The 22,683-nt window shown below is 45.7% G+C and overlaps 1 protein-coding gene across 3 annotated transcripts in view; it reads left to right on the forward strand.

The window, feature by feature from the left end:
• GRIP2 (glutamate receptor interacting protein 2) overlaps nucleotides 1-22,683 on the forward strand; it is a 261,637-nt gene that overhangs the window by 143,364 nt on the left and 95,590 nt on the right. The window contains exon 1 of one of the 3 annotated variants that reach the window (XM_027713819.2): nucleotides 12,263-12,354. The exons of 1 other annotated variant lie outside the window; for it this stretch is intronic. In XM_027713819.2, the coding sequence (XP_027569620.1) occupies nucleotides 12,276-12,354 (79 nt within the window). In that variant the 5' untranslated portion in view covers nucleotides 12,263-12,275. Of the gene's footprint in view, nucleotides 1-12,262; nucleotides 12,355-22,683 lie in introns of those variants that run through there. One more of the 3 variants, XM_027713825.2, reaches the window with a different exon arrangement.

Below are 22,683 nucleotides of genomic sequence, written 5' to 3' on the forward strand. Positions count from 1 at the left end.
GAGACGGGAAGACAAAGGGACGAAGAGATCTACAGAGGGCTGTGTGAAAGAATGGCAGATACCCCAGCCTAGATACCTCTTTGTCCTCTGGTCCAGGTATTTATGTGACCCAGTGTCCCAAAAACATGTGCTCTGCCTGGATCTGCAGCTGAAGGCTTGCTGGATGTATTCTCCTTCTGCTAAAGTTAACTGGAATTTCATTGTAAGGTTATATGTTTAAATCTCAGTTATGGTGGATGCTGTTATGTTTGTGTAACTTTAAACACCCTCATGGAAATAAGGATTGATCACCCTGTACTTATTGCTACTCTCTGCTTCAAAACAGACCCCTTCCCACAGGCTGGCACTTGCTAGGCAAGCTTTCCCCCAACTCTCTGCCTTCTGTGCTATTATCTTTTCCCTCCCTCAAACTCGGGCTGTTCCTGCCCAGCTAATCCCCTCACTTTGACGAGAAATTCTCGCTGTCAGTCCTCTTGGATTCCTACTTTCCTTCTCTCCCTGAGCCCTTGAGCTTTTCCTGGCACGAGGAACATTCCCAGTTAATCCATCAGGCGTTCATCCAGTTGGCTGGGGGCAGGCAGCACTTCCCTGTCTCAGGTCTGGGCTGTCTTTGGCCAACATCAACCCCTTGAGCTGCAGGGCTACTCACTCCTCTTCAAGGACCCTTGATCCTCTGCAGAAGGTGCCACTGAAGACCCCAAGGAACAAACAGTCACTTGTCCAGTACAATAGTTAAGCTTCTCTCAGTATTAGAGTGTTTTTCCATTAGAAAAGCTAAACAATTTCAGCCTGGCCATGCCTGTCATTCAGCTGAGCTCAAACTGGACTTTTTGGAGAGAGGTGGTTGGTGGTTGCCTTTCCTGCTAGCTCCCAATTATGGCAACTAATCATCAGTATTTTATAAATAAGTAAACACAAGTGGTGGAGATGCTAAATAATTAACCAGATACATATGTTGGATTCAAAAGTAGCAAATGAGGCAATTTAAAGGTGTCCTCAGTGCTTCCTATGCTTTGCAAAGCCCACAGCCCAAGGGAAGAGATGCTCTGCAAGAGTTGGTGAGACCAGGAGCTGCCTGAGCAACCAGCAGCACACACTAAGAGGCCTGGACCCCACTGCTGTGGCAGAGGAAATGCTTGGTTACTTGGTTTGAGACACTCAAGCTTAAAACATGCTTATTTTTGTCCACTCTAGTTCCTCCTAGTGTGTGGTGTGAATTATGTAATAGAAGTAATTTTACTGTTCCTTTGTCAAAAGCTGTCATCTGGAACATGCCAAACATCACAATTTGTGAAAGAAAATACATGTTCTGCTTTCCTTTTACATACCTCTGTGTTTTTCAGCCTTTTAAGCTTCACTGAGTCACGTCTACTACCTTCTTTTTTCGAGTAGATGCTTTCTCTTGCATTTTGTTCTTCCTATCTAGTGTTTGACTGGGAACTAAGAAAATAAGTAAGCAAAGAAAAACCACCCTGAAACCCCCAGGAATAAACTAGAGGAATATGTTCAGAAAAACTGTCAGATAGAGTGAGACTTGCAATAAAATTAATGGTTTTAAAACAGCAGCTTTTATAATGAGACCCAGATTTTCAACGACACCATGTTTGGGCATGTAGGCATCCTGACTTGTCCCTTAAACAGAAGTTACTGCATCCCATTCAGTGTAGAAAGATGCTTGGTTTTATTTCTATGTTGTTGTTGAGAGCGGTGTCATTGAAATCAATCCCAGGAATTGGGAACATGCTCTTGTGCCACGTTGCCTTGTTTGCTGTGCGGCAGTATTGCGCTGTGAAGCCTCCTGGCTGTGTTTCATAGCAGGGAGTGTTGCTGCAATTGGGTTTCTGTCACAAAAAGATTTGCTCACTGCAGAAAAACAAGAAATGTTTTGGACCTCTAGTTGACAAGGGGAAAAAAAAAAAAAAGGCAAAAAAAGGGCAAGCAGGTAAGCTGCTTCCATCCTGTGGTGTGTTGCCAAGTCCAGAGCACTGCACAGCAACGTGTTGGAGTGAAAAGTCCTGTGGAGCTTCTACTCCTGGAGGAGACAGCCATTGTTATGACTGCATTTATCCTCCAGGCCCAGAGTAACCAGTAAAAGAAAGCAGTTTTTATTTAGGAGATGGGCAAACCAGCACACAGAGAAGCCAGACTTCTCTCCAAAATGCAGCTGTGGTGCAGATGTTGAGCCCATGGTTTCAGAAACCTAAGGCTGAGCGCAATGTTATAGCCCTTGCTTGGCCACCTTTTCTTTAGGATGATTGCTGCCTTCTAGGATTTATCCTCACCTGTGAGTTTCATAGCAGAAGACATCTTGGAGGCTGCTGCAGTGAATATTTATGGGGCTTTTCCTGCTGCAGCAATGAAAACCAGGCAGTGGTGAACACAGGAAACTCCTTGAGCCCAAACGACTGAGCTGGCAGTGGCTGTGATTCCTCTTCTGTCAGTGTGGCAATGCTTCAGCCCTTTCCATATCTCATTAATAACTCATGATTGGACATATTTTATTTATGTCTCCAAATGAAGCTCATTTTTCAGCCTGATGTTGCAGTATCCCAGGTGACTGTCACCTACTCTGAGTGCTGTGTGGCTCCTCCTTCCTCCAGGCTCCAGCAGCGGATCCCTTAGGGGGGGTAAGTGAAGGAAAAAGGCCATTTGTAGCCCAGGGGCAGGTCACAAATTCTTGTGGGGGAGCCAGTGTGCAAGACAGTGTGTCAGAGGTGGTGTTAACCCTTCCTGCTGGAAAGGTACAGCATGTGCTGGTATCCTGGGGCAAATCCTGCCAGATCCCAGGTGTACTTTGTTGCAGGAGGAATGAAAGCCCACCCAGCCTTGCTGTGGATCCATTAAACAAGTGCAGTTGCGCTAGACCACGTGAAGAGGTGGATGTGTTATGCTGGGTCCTTTAGCTTGGCTAAAAGGAGTGATCTATCTCCTTGCACAGTGTGTTGGGAGGGGATCTGTAAAGGATCCCTCTCTTCACTTTGAACTCTGTTGCATGAACTAGTTACATCCCATCCTAGTCAGGGGAAGGAAAATAGCACCTGTGTGCCTCATCCTCGGGTCTAAGTCCTTGAAAAAAAATTCCATTGTTTTCTTTTAATATGGCTTTATAAAAACTTTTCTCTCAATGTGCTGTGTTGTGCATTTGAGGCTCACTGGGTCCGACATGCCGGAGTCGGGGTTGTATCCTTGCCCGGGCTGGCAGCCTAGTGCTGAACTCTTCTCCTCTTCTTGGTTTCACTCAGCTCCTGAGGGTTATTGTAACCTACTTTTTTTTGTGAGCGATTTCCTTTCCTCTCTCTTCCAATTGCTCTTTTTGCTTTGCAGAGTATAGCCAGATTAATCATACAAAGCCATGGAAATCAACAGCAGTGTGTAATTCAGGGCTTGGTAACTGAGCAGGGAGGGGCACAGGGGAATGGCTGTGCTCCTTACAAAATCACCACATGATATATCAATCCCCAAGACATATGTCTGCATTTCCTTTTTTTAACAATCTATTTCAAGAAACACAACCCCAAAAGGAAATTAAGTGCCTTTTCAAATAAATGGTCTGTCTTTGCAACCTATATGCCCTGTCTCATCTGAGTGCATTGGAGTGTAGTGGAACAGTCATGAGATAATGTTTTGTCCTCATACACACTCTTTTTGTCCACTGAGAAAACATGCGTGAGCAGAAAATGAATGCTTTGGGCATTTGTCCAGAATCCTGCAGTGGTTTGCATCATATGTTGCTGTGTCTGTGCTGCTTGGATAGATCAGCACCCATTGCACTGGGGCCAACCACCAATTAAAGGAGTGATTATAAACCAACACCTGCTGAGGTGTCTTTCTGTGAGCATAATTTTCACCAAGGTACCTCAGCCTAAACATGAAGTTACCAGAGGCTCAACTCTCTCTATGAGAAGATGTAGATTTTCTCTGCTGGCTGGCACGTAATTGAAAGGAAATATCAACCTTTTTCAGTCAAAGGCTTTGCATGTTACTCTTGTGTTTTTTCCCTCCTCTCTGCTTGTATGTATCTTGTTTTGCTTAAAATACATTTGCACATCTCTAGAAGTTTTGGGAAATTAGGAATGTAGCTATACCTCTGGCAGTGAGAAAGGCAGAGTCTTTCTCTCCATCTAATTTATTACCCAGTCTATTGCAACCATGTGAGTGGTCTAAGAAATGAAGGTAGTTGGGAGAGTCAGAACCCAGGGATCCACAGGATCTGTAGAATTTTGATGTACTTGCCATTAGAAGCTCCTTCCAGGGTCCAGGATGATCTCTCTAACCACAGTCAGACTAAAAAGAAAGAGCCATTTTCCTGAGAAATAGACAATGACTGGGTGGTCAGGACATTTGTGTGACCAGAGAGATCCCAGCTTAGATCCCTGGTGTGCCTGATTTAGATCTGCAGTTGGAATTGGCACCTCTGGTTATTTTAGGTTATCAACTATGACATGTAGATCTCCTGTATCATCACAGAAACAACAAAAAAAAGTTACGTTTCTGCAAGAAAAAAACTATTTCCCCACTCAGATCCACTGCCAGTGCAACAGGAAAAGCCCAGAGATCTGAATTCAATAACACAGGTTTCTCTTCCTGAAATAATTCTTCCTCTGCCTGTGAGTGAGGGCTCCAAGCTGAGCATTGGATTATCCAATAACTGTTCAGTGATCCCAGCTGGAAAATAAAATAGTGTCCAGTTAGTTTACCTACCAGCTGCTATTCCCATGTATTAGCAATAGCCGTGGTCTTACATCCTAGAGATACTGGCAAGGTCTTTCTTCAACAAAATCATCCCCAACTGATTAAACAGGAAGAAATAACTCCTTTTTATTTCTATGATATGTAGCTGAACAGTCATAAAGATGAGGCCTTTCAGAAAGCAAGGAATTTAAATAGTAATAATACACTGTCTGTGTTCCTCCTGTAAAGCAAATGTTGCTTCCCTGAGCAGTTCATTTCTAATGCATTTTCTTTCTTTGAATCTATTGTCATGTTTTTGATGAACTCCCTTGCTGCCCAGGAAGGAACTATTGCTTACAGTTTTGTCTTCGAGCAATGAACATATAATAGATATTAAAATGACTCAAGAAAATCAGGTACCAGAGCGCCCGTATTTATACATTCCTTTCTGGGAAGAAAACACGGAGAAATAGAGGGGATAAACCAGACTGATTTGAACAACAAAAAGCAATTCTGGCATCCCTCACAGGGAAATTAAAATGATGGTGGTGTTTCTGATATATTTTTATTGGAAGACAGTTAAGAGCTGAGCTCTTGTGGAGCAGGTTCAGACTTCGTCTGTGGGTCTGTCTGGCTAAGGTGGTATCATTTGGCACAATGGAGCAGTCTGGTTTCAGGTTGCCAACAGCACAGGAGACGTGCTGATGGTCAAATCCTCCATGGCCAGGTGTATCCTGATTTTGGGAACTTCACAGGGTGAAGTAAACCTCACACAACCCCTGACCCTGCCACATATCCATTTTACTGCTTGTTAATGCAAGTGGATTAGCCGCAGTCTTGAGCTCATGCTCCTGGTACTCCATAGGGACATAGCCAAGGAGAGATCAAGAGGTTGGTCCTGTTCCCACTCCATCAGGTTGTAGCCATCAGGTGAAGTTCAACCCAAGGACAGAATATCATCAACCCTTAAATCCTGTCACAGCTAAGGGTCTCCAGAGGTGACTTTGGGTCACAGAAGGAAGTTTTTTCATGTGTGTGCCCCTCAGGTATGGGTCAGAGCCTCGATCCTCTCTGTTCGCTCCTTGGGGGCCCATTTCAGGTCCATGCTGAGTGTCCCCACCACTGCCCCAGGGAATGTGATTTAGAGCCATAATGCCTGGAGGGTGCCCAGTGCGAGCAATGGTTTGGGGTGGTGGGACCAGTGCTGGCTTTAGCCATGGTCCTGGTTGCCAGAACCCTGTCACACCCAGAGTATTTTCCAAAAAAACTCTTTATCTACTACTTTTACTGTAGCTTGGGGTAACATGATATTTTCTTTTTCCAACAGTTGCACCACTTTTTTCTCCTGCACATAAGCATCAAATGCTGTTTGCTGAATATTTCACTCGCTCTTATTTGGGCTGAAGGTTTCTGTTACCACTGCCCCTTAGGGGACCAATTTAGCTGCACTGAACCAGTTTTGGTGTTCAACTTCTTCTTTTCAAAGAACTGCATTTACACATCAGTTGAACCCTTCATATGCTGGCATCTTCCACACTTCCAGCTCAATGAATGTTTAAAAATGATATGTCTATCCTCACACATAGATATGTCTCTGCCTTCGAAATGGTGGGGGGACATGAAAGTCATGCTGAGAAGCGAGGGAGATTTTGATGTAAGCAATGTCCCACCAGGGACACAACCTCATTCCAGCTGAGTGAGGTTTTGTGCACAGAAATGCAAAATATTCAGCCCATGTATCATTAAAGTGTTGCAGCAAAGCCTCTCCAAGACAGTGAGCGCCTGAGTAAATTCTGCATTGCTGACCAAGTCTCAGCTCTCGGCCCCAACCTGCACTATGAGATTGGCTTTTGCAATGGCGAACGTGTCCTGCAGCATCCATTGTTCCCGGGGTTCTTGTCCCAAGTAAATCTTCACCCTGTTGTTTATCTTGTGGCTTTCGTACCTTGATGGACAAGCCTGCAAAATTCACTCTGTTCTCTTCCAGTCTTAGTAAGAGATGCAGGCAAAGGAAGTAATTTCATAGTCTGTTGTGTTTTTCTGATAAAATACACAGGATTAAAGATCTTTGGGTGCCCATAGGGATTACACTTGGATATTGGGAATGCATTAAGCGTATGTACTGTTTTAGATTGTGACTTTCCTTAGTTTGACCAGAGTTGTGATGTTGATATCATGGTGGAGGAGAGAGAGCTTTGTGTTTTATTACAGGGAATTTTCAGAAGCATCATTCTGACTTCAACACGTGGGTCTTTTCATGAGGTTGGTGCCCTGCAATCACACAGATACTGTAGCAAAGCCGATCTCACTGTCTCGTTTGAATCATCTTCCCTCAGCTGCATAGGAATCAACCTATTCAGACTTTATAGGAAAAAGATACCAGAGCCAAAACAAACTCCTGGAGAGGATCCCTGAAAGTGGTAGGTGCATATATCCTGCACTGAGTGTGCAAATACCCCTCAGGTCTATATATTCCTTCTGGGCCATTGAGCAGGATCCTTATTTCCCTTCAGATTGCAGCATCTGAGTGATGGATGGCAGAACTCTGCCTATTGCCTGCCTATCAGTTTAACTTCTCAAAGCCCTTTTGGAAGCCATGGTGCTGTATAAGCAGAATATATAATTATTTAGAGTTTGTTTTCCTGTAGCTGTTGGCACAATGGAGCCCAGATGTTCTTTTTCACCCTAGTTGGCACAATCTTTTCTCACTGTAGTATGGAGAAAGCCTGATGAAAATAGCTCAAGGGACTATGATGCAAATGTTAGTACTTAAGATCTCCATCACAAGCTGGAGTGACAGAGATCTGTGCTGGGTCTGATACATGGTGTGCTGGGGAGGGAGGTGATCTAATGCTGTGCTGAGTAGATTGTGTTTTACTAGTTGTGTTTTAGTATTAGTAGATTATAGCCTTGTAGCCTGCACATGGATACACTGTGTGCAGGGTAAATCAGAATGGTTCTGTGATCTGTCCTCAGCATGGCTGACTAGACAGAGAATCCAAGAGAGGCATGCTCACGTATTTCCCTTCCTGTCTCGTGCACAGGCTGTTATCCCCGCCGGCTCCTGGACGCTGCTGCTCAGTTCTGCATAGTCAGACTCTGCTATTTAGGGATGGCACCGAAGCAGCATTATTTGTTTGTTTTTCCTGTTCCATATACACATCCTCCCCTCCCTTAAAGCCACAGAGAAAGTGGGGTGACACATGCAGAAGACCCCTGCACTGACCACCCAAAGCATGGGACACCTTGCTCCCCCAGTTCTTCCCCGTGCAAAACACAGCTCTGGACTGTTTCCATGCTTGGTGGCAAACGGGGTGTTAAACTGATCCTCAGCACGAGCCCAAGACATCAAGGGCTGGGATACATTTATTTGTGGTGTATCCTCTTGGCTTTGGTAGTCAAGTTATTAAAATAAGGCTTGTCAGCACACTGAAGAGGGTTGGGGGGGCTTTGCATCTTCCATGCGGTTTGATCCTGCTCAGCTCGTTAACACTCAGTTGCTTTTGTGATTAATTATTTAGTCTTCTCCCTTGGTACTGGGGTATAATAGCACAACCCCCATTTCTGCTGAGATTCACAGTTCTTTGCTTTTCCCTGCAAGCCTTTCACACCACCTCGAAGCTCAGAGCAAGGCAGTCCAGGCTGCAGCACTTAAAGAGCCCCGTCAGCCCCCGAGCTGCTGCTCGCCCTGTGGCACTGCCACGGCTGCCGGGCAAGGAGCAGGGCTCTGCCTGTGGGTGGCCAACAGTCCCAGCTCTTGCACGTACCAAAGTCAGCGAGGAGCAGTGGGAGTGCTGTCCCTGAGTGCTCTGTCCCTCCAGATACGGCCTCTCACCAGCGGGTTCTTGTGTAAGGGCTGGCATCGACTCCGGGTGCAGTCAGACACAAGACTTGCAAATTGGAGACGAACTTGTCAGTAAAGAGACTTTATTTGGGGAGTCAGGCTCAGCAGCCCTCTTCCATTTCTCTTTTGGATGCATTTTGAACAGCTTTCAGTTCAAGTTTTTGTAATCACCCAAGCGTTGCTTCTTCAGCCTTTTGTTTTTGGAGGTGTTGCTTGTTGCCTTGATTTGCCGTCTGTAGCCATTTGTACAGAGAAGTTTGTCAGTTCTCTGCACAGAGCAGGGACTTATGCCCATGGTGGGGCAGGTGTGGGATGCTTCCTGAGTGTGCTGGTGTGTGTTCACACATGGAATGTGTGTGGACAGGCGTAGGGTGAATCTGCCCAGTGGGTGCTGTGGTTGGTACTGGGGTTGTGTTTCAAAACAAGTGAGCTGAGAGCTTGCAACACCCAAACTGTCACCTGTTCTCTGGGGCCTCAGGGCCTTGGGCCATGTGCAACTGGTGGCCCAGGGAGGGCTGGCAGGTTCTCCCAGTACTGGAAAGCACCTTCTTCCTTCCCTAAATATCCTTTGCTGTGCTTCCTGTGTGAAGCTGCTGGATAAGGCGAGGCCTGGGGTCTGAATAATTAGCAAGGAATTAGCTGTGTTTTCTTCATGACACAGTCTCCCCACTTCCTCTGAAGCTTCTCCTTTCATCTCATGCCTCTGTGGCAAGTGCCTTGCACAGCCATGGGATGCGTGGGAGGCTCAGCCGAGGGGCAGGCAGGCACATCCCAGTGCAGAAGAGTCTGGAGCTGGTGCTTGTGGATGTGCCAGATGTGACTTGTAAGGTGAGAGTCTGTCCTTTGCCCTGCTCTGCTGCTGGACGAGCCACCCTTCCTTCAGATCCATAAAACAATGAAATGTCAGCTCCCCTTCCCACCAAAGGTGTTGGAAAAGCCAATTACTTTATGCTTAGGAAGCTGATGAAGCATTAGTCTGTGTTTCTTTATGTTTTATAGCAGTCCATAAATTAAATGGAAACTCACAATGATCTGGAAGGGAGCCAGGAAGAGCAATTATTTGTCGGAAAGACAACATGACTAATGGTTTTGCTACATGTTAATTGAAAGCATTGAAAGTTTTAGCAAAGTAGCACCCGAAGGCAGCCAGTACTGAGTGTCTAGAGCAGACTACAGTGGGCTGCATCACTCACTCCTGTTCAGGAAGATCAGTAGTAACCAAAGTGGTTAATTGAAGACCATCTTTAAATTTCCCCATAAAAGGTTATAATTTTGGAATGTCTCATCCCTGCCCGATCCACTGGGGATATTTTGGTTGACCTCCCAAGGCTGTACTTTGGTGTAAATCTGTGCAAAACCATCTTTGGGGCTGTGTATGCAGATGTGAAGTGCAGAACCATGGGGGTTCATACCCTCTGTGTCCACATGCCCTCACCATAACACTTCCAACACGCAGATCCAAGACCTCAGACACCTCCCAGATGGGCAGCAGTGGGTCCCTGTGAGCCCTGTCTGCCCACCACAGCGTGATGGGGACTGTCACCATTGTGGTGCTGAGTGCCACCGAGGCCCTCCCTGTCCCTGGGGCCACATCCAGCTTGTGGGAAAGACTTCTCATTTCCAGTCAGGGAATTGTAGTGTGTGCCTCCACCTCCAGTGTCCATTAATAGCTCATAAGTAGCCCGCTGGGTCGGGGATGCCGAGGGTAACACGTAAGCTGGAAAGAATCCAGAGCGGAGGCTGGACTGGCTGCCCTGGCAATTAGGTCATAGTAAAAATAAAATCCATGCCCCAAACACCCATTTCTTTTTCAAACTCAACCAACTCTTGAAATTACATTTGGCTGCATCATACGTGTCGGTACACCAGGTATAGTTTTTCACAACACAACAGCATTTTAAGACCCCAGTATCATAACCATTGAGCCATATTGGTCATGTTGTTTATTAAGAGTTACCATTTCAAGGATTGGGTCTTAATATATAAGCTTCAATTTATACCACTGCTTAGTCTACCTAATGGTCATGGAACTATTCATGTTACAGGGAAACTAATACATGTAATAACTTGTGGGATTCAGGCTGTCTATAAGAATATGTTTACCTTCTCATTTTTCAAGAAATTAGCAAAAAAAAAAAGATAGTTCTGTAATAAAAGTAGGTGACCTAAGGAAATTTAAAATACTCATTATATACATCTTGGTAAAGTCTTACCTTCAAAATCATTAAATATCTGAAATTATTTTATTTATATTATATTGTATTTTAAAATGCTTTATTATATTCTGTGGTGCCCTGAGCACCTTGACTTCATAAATAAAAGAATTATGTAGAGTCTTTGTAATATGAAAATTAATACTTAAATGCTTAGAGACATAAAAATTTCAGCAGATTTTCTAAGGCTAGTGATAAGGGTTCATAAACATGTTAATTTTTCCACTCTTAAAGATTTCAGGTGAATGGAGTAAAAGAGATGTTAACAAAACCTGTGCTCTTTTAATAAGAGACTGGAGTGTTTGGAGGGCAGTGTACCCAGCTGTTCTACTTCAGCACTCTAATACATCTCCAGACACTGCAATAGCAATAAAGCATGACAGGATTGTATAATAACTCTCTTTATCACTTTTTTTGGTAATATGAGGAGAGCATACAGCAACCATCTAACCTGTGCCCCCTTTCAGAGCCTGTGTCAACTTGGGGCAGTTATTGCAGAGGGCCACCATCCATTGTTTTAGTCTCTGACTCACTTGAACTCCTCTGGGGGGTGGGGTGGTGCATGTAGTGTGTTTTGCTTCTTGGAAGGAACCGGGAGCAGGACACGCATGTGTGTCTGTCCCACGTACCTGCCGGGAGAGGCTTCGGGCAGAGGGCAAAGCCAGTTTGATGCAAAGGCATATTCAATGTGCTCACCCCGGCTTCTCTCCTGAGCTGATCTCAAGTCCTTACCTGTGTTATTTAGGTGTTCTCGCCCTGGCTTTGCAACCTGGGGGATGAGGCAGGTAGAAAGCTCTGGGGTGGGAGCGCCTTAGTGCTTGGTTTATGGTGAGAGCCTGTTGCAGGGTGGGCATTGGTGCTCTCTCCAGCCTGGGGTCAGGTTTCCTGAGCCCTGGGCACGGTTGGTGGTACCAACCCTCCAGCTGGTGAGGCTCTGCACCGTGTACAGGAGGATCTGAACATCACCACAACATATTCCCTGGCAGGGGAACAACTCCGAAGTCTCAGTGGCCAAAGATTCGTCATAGGATAACGCTGCAGGCAGTCTCTGAATGGACAGCCCATTAGGCACACAGAAACTGTGGGTTCTTTTCCCCTTTGTGTAAATTTGCACATCTAATGATCACTTGGGTAGCAGACCCATAAAATTGCGTTGGATGGAGAGATTTCCAAAAGGATGCTACTTGACCTCTGCCTCCCACTCTTTCCGAAGCTTCTGGGTAGCCAGGAGGTGTCCCAGAAGAGGATAATTAGGCTTGTGCTATTTCAACTTCCTCTGATCCCTTGGAAAGAGTTAATTACAGTCTTCTCCCTCTTGCTCAAAGGTGGCTGGGTATTATTATCAGAGCTGTAATTATTCATGCTAATTGCTTATTTGGAGAGGGAGAGAGCATGAGAGAGAGAAGCCCCAGACTCCCCATCAGTGGTTAGCAGAGCAGACCAGGTGCACTTTGCGCAGGCTGGACGGAGGTGGTGCTGGGGCTGGAAGGAGGTTGGGGATGCTGGAGTGCTTGTGAGCGAGCCGTGGAGCAGAGCTGGTCCTGCTAATGCTGCCACCTCCTCCGGGACTGAGGAAAAGGAGCATGCACTTCTTGCAGACCTTCCTCCGGTGGAGGGCACTCCGAGGTAATTGTACTGCTGATTGGAGTCTTCATTTGTTTTGTGGCTTAATTTACCTTTCATCATTTATTTTGTTTCAAATCTCCCTAGGAGGGAGCAGGGTGGGTTGCGAGATGCATGTCTGAGGTTTGTGTTTAAGCTCCCCTGCAGATCTTGTCGCTGATATTTCATTAACTGGAAAAAACTTCTACCATCCCCTGACTGCCTTGGTGTTGGTGGGTTTGAATTGGGAAGGGGAAAAGGAGGTGGCATGTCTGTCTTCTTCCCTAGTTATAGGCTTTTAATAATAAGGCTGATTTCCTTTGGAAGCTTATTCCTATAACCAGAGATGGGGATTGCCTATTAAAAGCAATGGATTTAAGCTTATTTGTTGGTGGCTAGGGGTATCTGAAGTGTGATGGTCCTGATTAGATGCTTTGAAGGAAGCAGCATGGTAAAATATAGCATGCTGTGGAAACTGGTATTTTGTGGGAAAACGCAGTGGGAAGCTGTCTCCTTGGGCATACCTGGAGCAGTCTGGGGATGGTGGAGTGCCGTGAGTGTGATGGCACACTCTGGCTTCTTCTGAAGAGACCGAATTGTTGGTGAAGTGGGAGCTTGTTTGGAGAACTTGAGTCATCCCTAAGAAGTAATTATTTTATTTTATTTTATTTTTTCCTGCAACAGCAGGACTTTGTGTTCTGCTTGACTAGGGTTGCAAACTGCTCCTGGTATCTAATCCTTGCATGAGTCAGTGCGGTGGTGAGTGGTCCACTGTGGCGTGGGCTGTTTTCTGTTGATCTTTCTGTTTTCTCTTAAGCCTTTGATTCCTGCTGTTCTTAAGGCAGAGGAAAACAACCTTAAGAATTGCACATCTAGGTGACATGAACTATGCAGGGTTTAATAAAATAACTGGAAGGAATTGCCTCCAAATAGCTTAGGATATTCCTCTGTCCATTTATAAAGGTGTCTGTGCTGCCGTCCTTATGGACAGCAGCCATGTACTGTGCTGGAAGCCAAACCCACTGCTCTGTCTTCTGGAGATCTAAAATTATTATCCTTGTGCTTTAACTTCCTAATCGGCCGTAATTATGTTTTAACATACTGAATAATCTTTGCATCTGGATGTTTTACTACTTACTAAAGTTACACAGGCTTTCCAGGTTGATATCCTCTTCCTGACAGAGAAATTGTCTGGGGACAGAGCACTGCTGGTTGCAGGGACTGCAGCCATCCCTATCCTCTGGGGTGGGAGGCAGGGAGGGGGGTAGGGAGATGTTTCCCTGTGAATATCAGAGAAGTTTGGATTTACAAAGAGATCAGAGGCTCAGGCCACTGTTCTCTTAACAGGTATTGTGTTGCTGAGCCTTAGCTGAAGATTTATTTGTAGTTTTCTAAGCCTTTTGCATGCTGATTATTGAGAATGCTGGACACCTTCAAGAAGCCACAGAATACAAATTTACAGCAGTGATACAATAGAAATGTGATAAGTAACCCAGTCCATCCAAATCTGGATCCCCTAAAGACAGGAAATTTTTTACTTCCCTTTAAATCTATAGGAATTAAGAGTCTTACTTCCTGGAGTCTCTGGTTACACTGCAGGTATTTTTTTTCTTTAATTCTTTTTTCACCCCATATTTTCTGACAATTACCACTTCCTCCTTTGCTGTTCTGTTCCCAAGCTATGTGCAAGTGACTCAGCTAATTGCTGCTTACTGTTTTCCTATGGACCTTAGATCTCCCAAACACCTCCTAAATAACACTGTTGTAGAACATTAATACACCTTTGTGTGTTTTTAATAGCAAACTTCCTGTGCTCTGCCAGCAGCACTTGCTGCCTCTGTGTCTGTGGTTTGTTCTTCATGGTGGGGTTGCAGGGCTATGAGTGACTGTTGACCTTCTTGCACCCATGTCACTCAGTAGTTCAACTCCATGTGCAAATTGCCTGGGGAGGTGAGAAATCTTCAGGCTTTTAGACCTGATCTTTGCTTTACAGGGGTTAAAATATGGTGTGCTGCTGCCATCAAGGAGAGTGATGCTCCAGAGGAATGTACTCTGGAAGTTACCAAAGCCCACAGGAGACTGAGATCTCACTAATGAGGGAAACACATCCCTTCATGGAGGAACTGCCCGACACACAATACATGGCTCTTATTGAGGTCCCCTGACTATGGGGCTCTGCAGGAGTAGAAAATCTCTAGACTTCATGTCTTTTTCAAGTCAAAAAGGGATTCCTCCATGGAATGTTCGTGTCCCCTATTTCTACGTGGATATCAGAGTTAGAGTGTGTAGGCAGGGAGAACCCTTAACTATTATCGGATTTTTCCATTAAGCCATTGCTAGGAGAGAAACAAAAAGCCTACCAGGTGCTGTGCTCAGAATGTCTCCGTTGGGTTAATGCTGGCTCTGGACAAACTGGGGCTAAGCTATCACACTGCCATGGTGTTCATTCCTGTTCCCCAGGAAGGGAAGTGACAGGGCTGGTGAGAGCAACTTGTCTGCTCATTGCTGGGAACCAGTGCTGTTGTGTGTGTGTGTGTGTTCAGTGGCTGCAGGGTGACCAACATGCATCCTGGGAATGTTAACTACTGTTTTAGCAATAATAATAGTAATAAATAAAATAAAAAAACCATAGCTTCTCTAAGTGTCCTGGAATGCCTTGTGCAACTAGCTGACCTTATGTGCCATAGGAAGAAAGATGTAGGTTGTCTAATGTTGGGGAGTCCCAACCAAAGACAACATCATTGCCCTTGACCTGCTGACATCCATATTTTGGGAATGCAGGTAAAGAGTCTTGGAGCAAGGCAGCTGCAAGTACAGGACTGGGTAAGAGGCTGGGAACTGAAGTCTTGTAGCAGTTTGGTGTGCTCACTAAATGCCTGCCTTTCATCTGCAGTTGACCTGCGCTGGAGTTGGAGCTAATTGGGAGATGTACAGACAAGCCTTTTGGAGAGCAGGCATGTCTAAGCAGGCTTGGTGTGCTTTGATCTGAAAGACTCTCCTGTAAGCATCAGCTGTCCTTTCAATTGATTGCTGTGGGAGAGAGGTTTTATGGAGTGAGATGGCACAGTTGGGTTTACTGGATTTTTTAAACTCCTGTGGTTGAAATCAGAAAATGCAGATGAAAGGCTTTGTAAGAAGCTGGCTTTGGGAGCAGGGGGACTGGGGAAGCTGATGCTCCAGTCCACATCAACTATTGCAGTAGTTTGGGCTGTTATAATTTTGACAGAATCCATTAATTAAAAGGTTACATCAGTCAGCACTCATTGAGTTTGACAGATCTGAGACTCAATGCTAATTCATGGAGCAGCTCTACCTGGGGTGTACATGTCTTTAGGGGCTTGGGCAGCCAGCAAATCATCATCTGTGCCTTTGAGTTCTTGCTCCATCTACTCCTGGTATATCTGGGTGGGGGAAATGCAGGAGGGAGGCTTTACACAACTGGGTAAGATTAGTGAATATCAGAGAAAAAAACCAACCAACTCAGACATCTGTGCATTAGGTATCTGAACAGCAGAGCTGACCAAACTGCACTTCCCAGAGAGTACCTACACTTCTCCATGGCCACCCTGAGCAGGATTCTGTGCCAGGCCCCAACAGTGGGGCTGTGCAGCCTTAGAGTGGTTTTTCTACAGATTAGCCCCGGGAAACGTTCCAGCTACAAATAATTGTCTGCTCTAAAGTGTAACTCCTGCAGCAGGTGGTGTTCCTTGGGGTTGACTTTTTGAGACACTTTCTGAAACAACATTGTGAGGAACAAGTGCTGATTTTTATTATTTTTTTTTCACCCCCGAGATATTGCTATTTCTTTTCTTTGCCCTCACAACACTGATGAGGGCATCCTTCATTATTCTGATCCCTGGCAGAACTTTTAAACCCTTACTCGGATCTTTCCTTGTCATTTTGTCTAAACAGTGACATGTGGTGGTGACATAATGTGCCAGAGACACACGTAATGAGCTTCTGTGGAGAGACATACATAGTTATGTCTGTATATATTTTGCTAGCTCTTAAATGTATTGGCAGTTTCTCCCACATTCCTTTGCTGGTGCAGCAACTGATGGTGGGGATTTTGTGGGTTATCCCCAAGCTATCAGGTGGGTGCCTTGCAACTTCCTGCTTTATTCTACTTCCCATGCTCAGCCAGAGTTAGAACATCCTTTACAAAGCAGTGGTCACTTTTCATTTTCCAACATATACCAACTAAATATTTTCAATAGTATTATCTTGACAACAAATAACCTGTGCTGCTCCTATTTTACACTGTATTATTCTCTTACCCCCTTGGCACTATGCAGTGCCCACTACACTGTTTCCTGCTGAAGTCCTCACCAGCTCTAAAGCTTTGCTGCTGTCACTGTGTGAGGGCCTCATGTATCTCCATCATCAGAAAACAAATGCTGATCTACTAGGGATCTGGTTGAGCAGTCCTGAGCGTGAGGCTCAGTGGAAGTAACGTTGTGTAATCTTACTCCTGACATAATCAATACCTTGGTGCAGGAAGCTCTCGTGTGAACTATCTTAACTCACTCCCCATCACCTTCTAGTTGGCTGCTCTGTGCCTTCAAAAAGGCCTGACTTCAGAGGCTGATGTATGTTTTTCCTTTCTCTACTCTTTGTGAGACTTAATTCAAGTTAGCACACGAATTTTGTGGCTTGCTGAGTTTATGTGAGGGGAGCAGCAAAAGCAAATGTCAAAACAGGGGCTCACTTCCTATCAAAGACTGGGAAGGAAGAAGATAAGGGGTATCCTGTTCTTCTAATGGATTGTTTGGATTATCAGCAAATTATTATGATGGCCACGTCAGGCCCTCCTGGCTTTAATATCAGATTTGTGAATCCTGAAAAGCCTGATGCAGCTGGGTTGAAATCTGTTCTGGAGCCTGATTCTCCCTGACAGCTAGGGTTTTTGTTTGGTTTTAGAGTGGTGATTTTTGTTGTTATTGTTTTACTTTTTTTTTTTAATTATTTTTTATTTTATTTTATTTTTTTAAACTATCTAGCAGTTATTTGCTCTGGTAAATAACTGGACATCAAAGCAAGAAATAATCAACTGCATCACAGCAGCACCTTCTTTCTTGCAGGGTGATGTTGTGACCCTGTATATGTATGTGTGAGAAGAAAAATATTAACCTGCATCTCCTTCTGTCCCCGTTCTCCTCCTCCAGCTCTCCGTTAGCCATTTTAAAAGGAGTTGTGGAGTCCAACACTCCCAACTGAAGGGACATGCTGCTCCCTCGTGGAGCTCCGCGCATTGCAGGCGAGACCAGATCACGGCGCTGCTTTGCCTTGCAGCCTTAGGTACAGCCCTGGTGTAGCAGCCTCTGAAACGACTGATGCTCCTTTTAGGAAGGAAAAATGAGGTTTCACAGGTGATGAAATGAGGGTTTTCCCTGTCCTTAATTTCCAGCCAACCCCGGCCTTGGGATGGAACATGTGGGAATATATCGTGGAGATGGCTTGGCTTTGGAGGGTGGATAAGGAAGGGTAAGGATGTGGTTCTGGAGAGAGGTTTCTCTAGCCTTATTTAGAGTTTAGTTGACCTGATATGCCCAGGATGTTATGCTTGCCTGCATGTCCAGCGTGCTCCCTACAGGCAGCCCTGTGTCTGCAGTGCTGCAGCCTGAGGCAAAGTGCTGAGCGCTGCCAAACATGGGGCTAAATCTCTCTTACAAAGGGGGGAGCAAACCTGAGGTCTGGGCTGTTACCAGAGAGGGGGAGGAATTACCTGAATGCCTCCAACTCTGCTGAGGAATCTGCTAAATCCTACCGTCACCCAGCAGCTTCTGTCTCCTGGAGAGTTCAATAAATAAATGGTCTTTAACACGTCTGCTGGAATTAGGTACCTTTTTGGAGAAGAGCCCAGATGCACGGGGAAGGGGGAGAGGTTTGAAGCCCGGCTGTAATCGCAAGAGGGCAGAGTTGGCTCATAGCTCCTGAGCTCCTCCAGCTCATGGACCCACCACGGGGCAGCAGAACTGGCCTTGCCCGTGGCACTGGTGGCAGCCGGAGCGGCGGCAGTTGCTGGGGTGGCGGCATAAATGTGACTCCATCCCTCTGACTGTGCTCTTCAGCACCATTGTTACCTGGGGGAAATATATAAATAAGACAAGAATATCTCTTGTGACCCTTTTCTAGTTGCTTTGAAAGGTCAGTGGTACCCGTGCTACACTTGTGGGCGTGTCTCTATGGCATTAATAAAAGCTTCATGTTAATATTGATGTTAGAATTGAAAACGTAAATCGATTGTTAATTAGCAGCTGCATTGTAGCTCGAGCAGTGCTGGTAATGATGCATGGAGGCGGCTTCCCAAGCAGTGTCTGCTCTGAACTGCACAAATGGCATAAATGCAGATCACAGGTCCTGTTTGCATTTAAAATAGCAGAGGTGTCATTGCCAATGAACACATCTTCCGAGCAGATACTCAGCAGGCTACTACTACTGGCACATTCTGAGCTTATATTTTGTGACATTGCCTGGAAAGAGCTGGAATGGTCGTGATGGGAGACTGCCTCCTGGTCACCCATTGGTCATTGCTCTTGGCACTTTCAGGTAATGCAGAAATTCAGAGTTTGAGGCTTCTAAACAAATTCTAGATTTAGAATGTTAGGAGGAGACAGTGGAAAACAATGACTTGGATTAGTTCAGCCAATGCTTCTGGGATCCTGTCAGTGCAGGTACTTTCTGGAAATCCTCCTTACTGAGCTTCTTGTCTCCCTCTGATGTGCTCTGTCTCCGTGTAGAGTATCCTGGGATAGGGGAAACTTGTGTTTTAACTTCATCAGATCAAGAGCAGATCTGCTAACATACAAGTGCCCGCACATGAGACACTGAAGTCCCCTAGTCGTGGCCACTTGGATCCTTGACTGGAGACAAAACCTGCGCTGAGGATCTGGGCTGCACACACAGCCTGGATGCTGAAGCCAGTTCATCAGAGACGTGAAATAACTTGAAACTGAAAATTTGAAATAGACCAAGGCTGTGTCATGTCCCTGAGCATGTTGTCCGACTGAAGAAAACCACCAGGTCATCCTCCCCACCTGCACTGCCATCACTCTAAGTCCATGAGTACAGATGTCTGTCACATGGAGTGGCATCCCAGGCTCCCAAGTGTTTCCCAAGAGTGGTCTGTGAAGGTAAGAGATGCCATATAAGCTGCCTGCTGGCATCAAGCTCAAGATGAGGGAATTTGTAGACTGTCCCCAGGACAAAGGAGATAGTTGCTCACTTGAACTGGTTTTCGCCTTGCTCATGGAAACCTGTCACAGGGAAAGGTACAGCTGGCCAGTGGTCCCAGGGCTGTGAAGGGCTGTGGTGGAAGATAGTTCCTGTTTCCCCCACCACGAGTCCAATTAGATCAAAGTTCTAAAGCCGACTGAAGCACAGCAGAAACATCTTGTCCCTGGGAGCTTAGTGGGGTTGTAAAACTGAAGGCAGAGCCATGCCATCATCCAAGTCATGCTGGCAATCTCTTCTGTGATTGAAGAGTAGCTCCCCTATGCAGCATCATTAGGGTTCATAGTTAGCTCTGCCGTCTGTCAATCTGTCGAGCATCTCTTGTGTGAGTCTGCACTAATCAGGTGCAGTATGGTGTCTGTATTATGGATCCTGCTCTAATGAGGTGATAGTAGGTGGTGCATGCCATTAACCTTCCAGGCTGTTCTAATTACTCAGTTTCTGATCATGCTTGTATTAGTATGTGATGGCTGAACTCAGTAGAGTGCTGCTGGAGCATCATAGGCTCTGCAGACTTCAGAGCTGACTCCTTCCTTCACTTCCCTCATTCCCCTGCTCCATGCACGGCATGAGAAATATAAGACTGAAGCACGGACTTGGAGGAAGGGTCGGGGGAAGGAATATGGGCCAAAATGACCAGTAATGCAAAAGCAAACTGCAAAAACCTCTCAGGTTTTGTGTGTGTTTGCACTTAGAAATTTTCTATATGTTTCTTCTTAGTCTTTTTATTTCCCCCCTAATTTTTATCTTCTCAGTCCTGGAAGTTGTTTTAAATGGGACTTCCCAAATTTACACACCCACCCCTAATTTAGTTCAAGCACTGCTTTAATTCTCCTCTGGCCCTACCTGAGCCCAGCATTTTCACAGGAAAAAAACCCCAAATCTGCTTTCACTGGTTAGTTGTGTTTGCTCTCTGGTTTGCTAACTGGGTGACGAACTCCTTGGGCTTGTAACCCATAGAAAGGTGGTGTCTGGTCTCACACAAAGCGGTGCTTAGGGTGGGCTGTGCTAGTGCAGGCATGCAGATGTGTCTCAATAGCTGCTGGAGCAGAGCCAGCTCTCAGCAGCACCAGCCAGGGCCAAGGGTGATGGGGTGTGCTTGCCTAAACAAGCGAGCGCTCCCCTCCAGAGCAGATGGGTGCCTGTGGTGATGTAGGAGGGACTGGTGGTAGGACTGCCAGCTGTGGACTCCAAACTGGAGCAGCAATGAGAGGCATCCCAAACCCTGAACACTGGGGCAGCTCTTCAGGATGCTGTGCTCAGCAAGAAGTGGTCCTACCTTCCATTGATCCAAATTTCATTGCGAAGCCTGAAGAGATATTTCCCAAGTACTGCAGATGAGTTGATAGGAAGACACAGAGGGAAAAGGACTTTCCAAAATGAAATAGGCACAGTGGGAGGCATTCAGTTAGCAAGGGAGCTGGTGGTAAACATTGCCCTCATCTTGATGGAAATGCAGAGGGAATGCATGTGCTGGCACACTTGAATTAGTTCAACACAACTGAAGAGCCTCGTCTAAGATGTAGAGTAACAAATGAATCTGATTTTACTTAGATCTGAACTTGTCCTTAGGCAATGACATTTGTCTCAGTGAAGACTCATCTTGTACTGTATGTTCATTATAACTGAATTCTGTTTAAGGATGCTCATGGTAGTGCATCCCATAAAATAAAATCAATTACGCTTCAGCCATCTTATCTCTACTAAGTATAAAATGGGGATTGATTGTGCCTCTGAGAAGAAAATGCCATGTAACAGTTCTCATCTATGTTTAAATGTGTTCCTGGTAGACCGAAATCATTTAGAAACAGCTGCAGCAAGAGGAGGATGCTGGGCCTAGATGGGAGCTGGCACTGTCTTGTCCTGTCCTCAGAGATGGTGTAGGAAGAGTCCTATACTGCTTTAATACAGCATCCTTTTTGCAAATGCACTTAAACAGCAGTCTGGAGACCAGGACAAAATGTAATACCTGATCAAATCATGCTCTTGGTGTGATAGAATAGTTGCAGATGCAATGGCAAAGCAGTCTTGTTTAACAGATTTTTATCTTCTGTACCAGTGGATTCAAAGGGATGAAAAAGATCTGGAGTGCTGGGCCACAGTGTGTGGGAGGAAAGCGGCCTCTGAGTCATGGGTGGTTATTAAGTGACAGCAGAATTGAAATGCCTTGAAAGCCCCAACTGTGCACCCATGTAGGCTGCTAATTGTTGATGATCTGCAAAGTCCTGGCTGAACTTCTGAAAGTGCCCTCTTTCCCTAAAGGAAAAGTGGAATAAAATGGCCTTTTCACCAGCCTCTCAGTTGAGCTCTGAAAGCGTGTATGACACAAAAGGCACAGCCTCCCCCTTGGGCTGCTGGTTGAGGTGGGATGGCATTGCTGCCTTGGGGCCCCCAAAAGCATCTCCCACCACCTCTCCTGTGGTACCAAGCAAAGCCTGGCATGTGGTCACCTGAGTGGCCTGAGGGTCTCTTGCCATCCTGGTGGTGGTGGTGGTTCATGGTGCCTCTGCAGATGCAAGAACAAGGATGCAGAGGATAGCTGTCCACCTTTTATTCTGTGGGGAAATGAGTCCCAGAGTGTGATGCTGGAGAGAGTGGGGTTGTGGGGCAAAGGACTGCTGGATACAGAATTGCTCCTTCTAGTGTTGAGAGCCCCTTTTCCTTCCCAAAAGGTAAGGGTGCCCTTCTAGGATGTAAAGCTTCAGGCTCAATTTCCTGATTGAGAATATTCTTCCATTCTGGGATTCCCTTATTCACCAGGTCTCTTGCTTGCACTTGGGTTGGTTTTAATTCTCTCCAGGCTGTGTTGGAAAACTTTCAGGTCAAGGCTGAGGAACATCAGGCTTGATTTGAATGAGGTATTTTCTCCAGGTAACATCTGTTGCTCAAGGATTTTGTTGAAAATATTTCTCAACCTGTTCAATTTTCTTGCAACCCTGGTGTCATGAGTCTGGGAGGACCCAAGCAGTCACAGCGCTGTGAATCACTCCTGGGCTGACACTGGTGGCCTCAGGAATGCGATGGAGAAGAGCCCAGTTGTGGAGGTGGCATGCAGGGCACTCCTTCACTGCAGCATGTTGTCACCAGGCTCCCCCGACAAAAACAGCTGTGCATGCCTTG

This window comes from Pipra filicauda, unplaced genomic scaffold (genome assembly GCF_003945595.2).
Source record: "Pipra filicauda isolate LSUMZ 115617 unplaced genomic scaffold, ASM394559v2 scaffold380_size693359_pilon, whole genome shotgun sequence".
NCBI classification, from domain to species: Eukaryota; Metazoa; Chordata; class Aves; order Passeriformes; family Pipridae; genus Pipra; species Pipra filicauda.